The sequence below is a fragment of the Protobothrops mucrosquamatus genome, unplaced genomic scaffold (genome assembly GCF_001527695.2).
Source record: "Protobothrops mucrosquamatus isolate PMUCROS unplaced genomic scaffold, P.Mucros_1.0 scaffold2445, whole genome shotgun sequence".
Taxonomy (NCBI): domain Eukaryota; kingdom Metazoa; phylum Chordata; class Lepidosauria; order Squamata; family Viperidae; genus Protobothrops; species Protobothrops mucrosquamatus.
Genome location: NW_015388517.1, coordinates 159,352 through 161,150, shown reverse-complemented (window position 1 = coordinate 161,150; position 1,799 = coordinate 159,352). Strand labels below are relative to the sequence as shown.

The window sequence follows — 1,799 nt, the reverse complement described above, 5'->3', positions numbered from 1 at the left end:
TAATACAAAATGTTTTCCTGCCACTATTCTAATAGTTTCTCATTTGGCCCAGCTATTTTCCTGATAACAATTTTGCATGAATGACAATACTGTGAAATGTTTCAGCATCTATAAAAATGGCACTCAAAATTAAAAGAATCTCCAGCTAAAATTGAGCAGTCACTTCCATTCTCTATAATCCCAAGAAATTGCATAAACAAGAGGGATATTATTAGTGATTCTGAACTAATCTTGCTTTCCCTTAGCAATTCCCAAAACCCATAATAATAATATGAATGCTTCTTTTATCGCTGATGTCACATTACAACTGGTTTTTTCTCCGAAATAATTCTATATAAAACACCCTTCACTTCTGTATTTCTTAAACTGTAGATTAGAGGATTAAGGACAGGTGTGACTACTGCATAAAAGACTGACACCACCTTGTTGAGGTTGATTGAGGAGGTAACTTTGATACGGACATACATAAAGAAGAGTGTCCCATAAAAAACAGCCACTACCATTAAATGGGCAGTACAGGTTGAAAAGGCTCGTTGCCGTCCCACCAGCGAGTTAATTTTGAGCACTGTAATTATAATATGGACATATGATATTATAATAACCAAAGAGGAGATCAACAGTACCAAAAGAGAGACCAAGAAGTCTATTGATTCCTTCAGGGAAATGTCAGTGCAGGAGAGAATAAGGAGTGGTGAAGCATCACAGAAGAAGTGATCTATCACATTGGGGCCACAAAATGTCAACTGTGACATGAAATAAACAGGCAGCACTGGGGTAAGAAAACCAGCTAACCATGAGCCAATTGCCAGAATCAGACAGGTGTTTCGATCTACAATCTCATGGTACCGCAGAGGGACACAAATAGCCACATAGCGGTCGTAGGCCATGGCTGCCAGCAAGAAACATTCTGTACTGCCCAAGAAAGTGAAGAGATAAAGTTGAGTCAAGCAGGCAGAATAAGAGATCCTCTGACCTGCTGGATATCCAAACCCAGCCAGCATTTTGGGCACAGTGAGAGAGGTATACCAAATGTCCAAGAATGAGAGATGGATGAGGAAAAAGTACATGGGGGTGTGTAAGCGCTTTTCTGTGGCTACGGCTAAGACCAGGATGCCATTTTCCATCAGGGTTAGCAAGTACATGATTAGGAAGAAGCCAAAGAGAGGCAACCATGCCTCCTGGATGCCTGTGAAGCCTATCAAGACAAATTCTGTCACCAACGTCCAATTTTCACGTGGAGACTGCATCTAGGAGTTAACACAGAATTGTCAGAATAGTAGGACACAGAAATAATAGTAGGAGATTCATTCTTCACATTCAAGGTTCAGAATAAATGTAATGAATCTTGAGTTTTGCAAGTTATCTTTCCATTCTAAGGGATGAAAGAAATGCATTCAAAAAAAACCCAACCCAGTATGAACAGAATGATTATCAGTGAACCGAGTGCATTTAACTATCATCTCAACTACAAAACATATTGAATAAATTTATTTATGAAACAAATTTATATAAATCTTGTACCAAGTGCTTACAGCTTGTAGGGGGAAAAATGAAAGCAGTTCTTGAAAATCCCTTGCAAAATTGGGGCTATTTTGTTTGGTTTTAAGTGAAGCTCCGCATATATGCAAGGGGGAGGGTCATTTTCCATACTGCATTTTGAATAATTATATATGACTTAAATAAATACTGTGCGTATATGATATTCCTATGTAAGCATTCTTTCTGTAATCTTTACACATAGCCATATACTTTAATAATTTCCACTGAACAAGTGTCACTGCATTATAAGTCATTTGTAT

General features: G+C 38.0%; 1 protein-coding gene across 1 annotated transcript; it reads right to left on the bottom strand.

Moving 5' to 3' along the window:
- Window positions 1-296: 296 nt before the first annotated feature.
- Window positions 297-1,247, bottom strand: LOC107295682 (olfactory receptor 6Q1-like). The gene has a single exon (XM_015825007.1). The coding sequence runs from the start codon at window positions 1,245-1,247 to the stop codon at window positions 297-299; it is 951 nt and encodes a 316-aa protein (XP_015680493.1).
- Window positions 1,248-1,799: the final 552 nt, after the last annotated feature.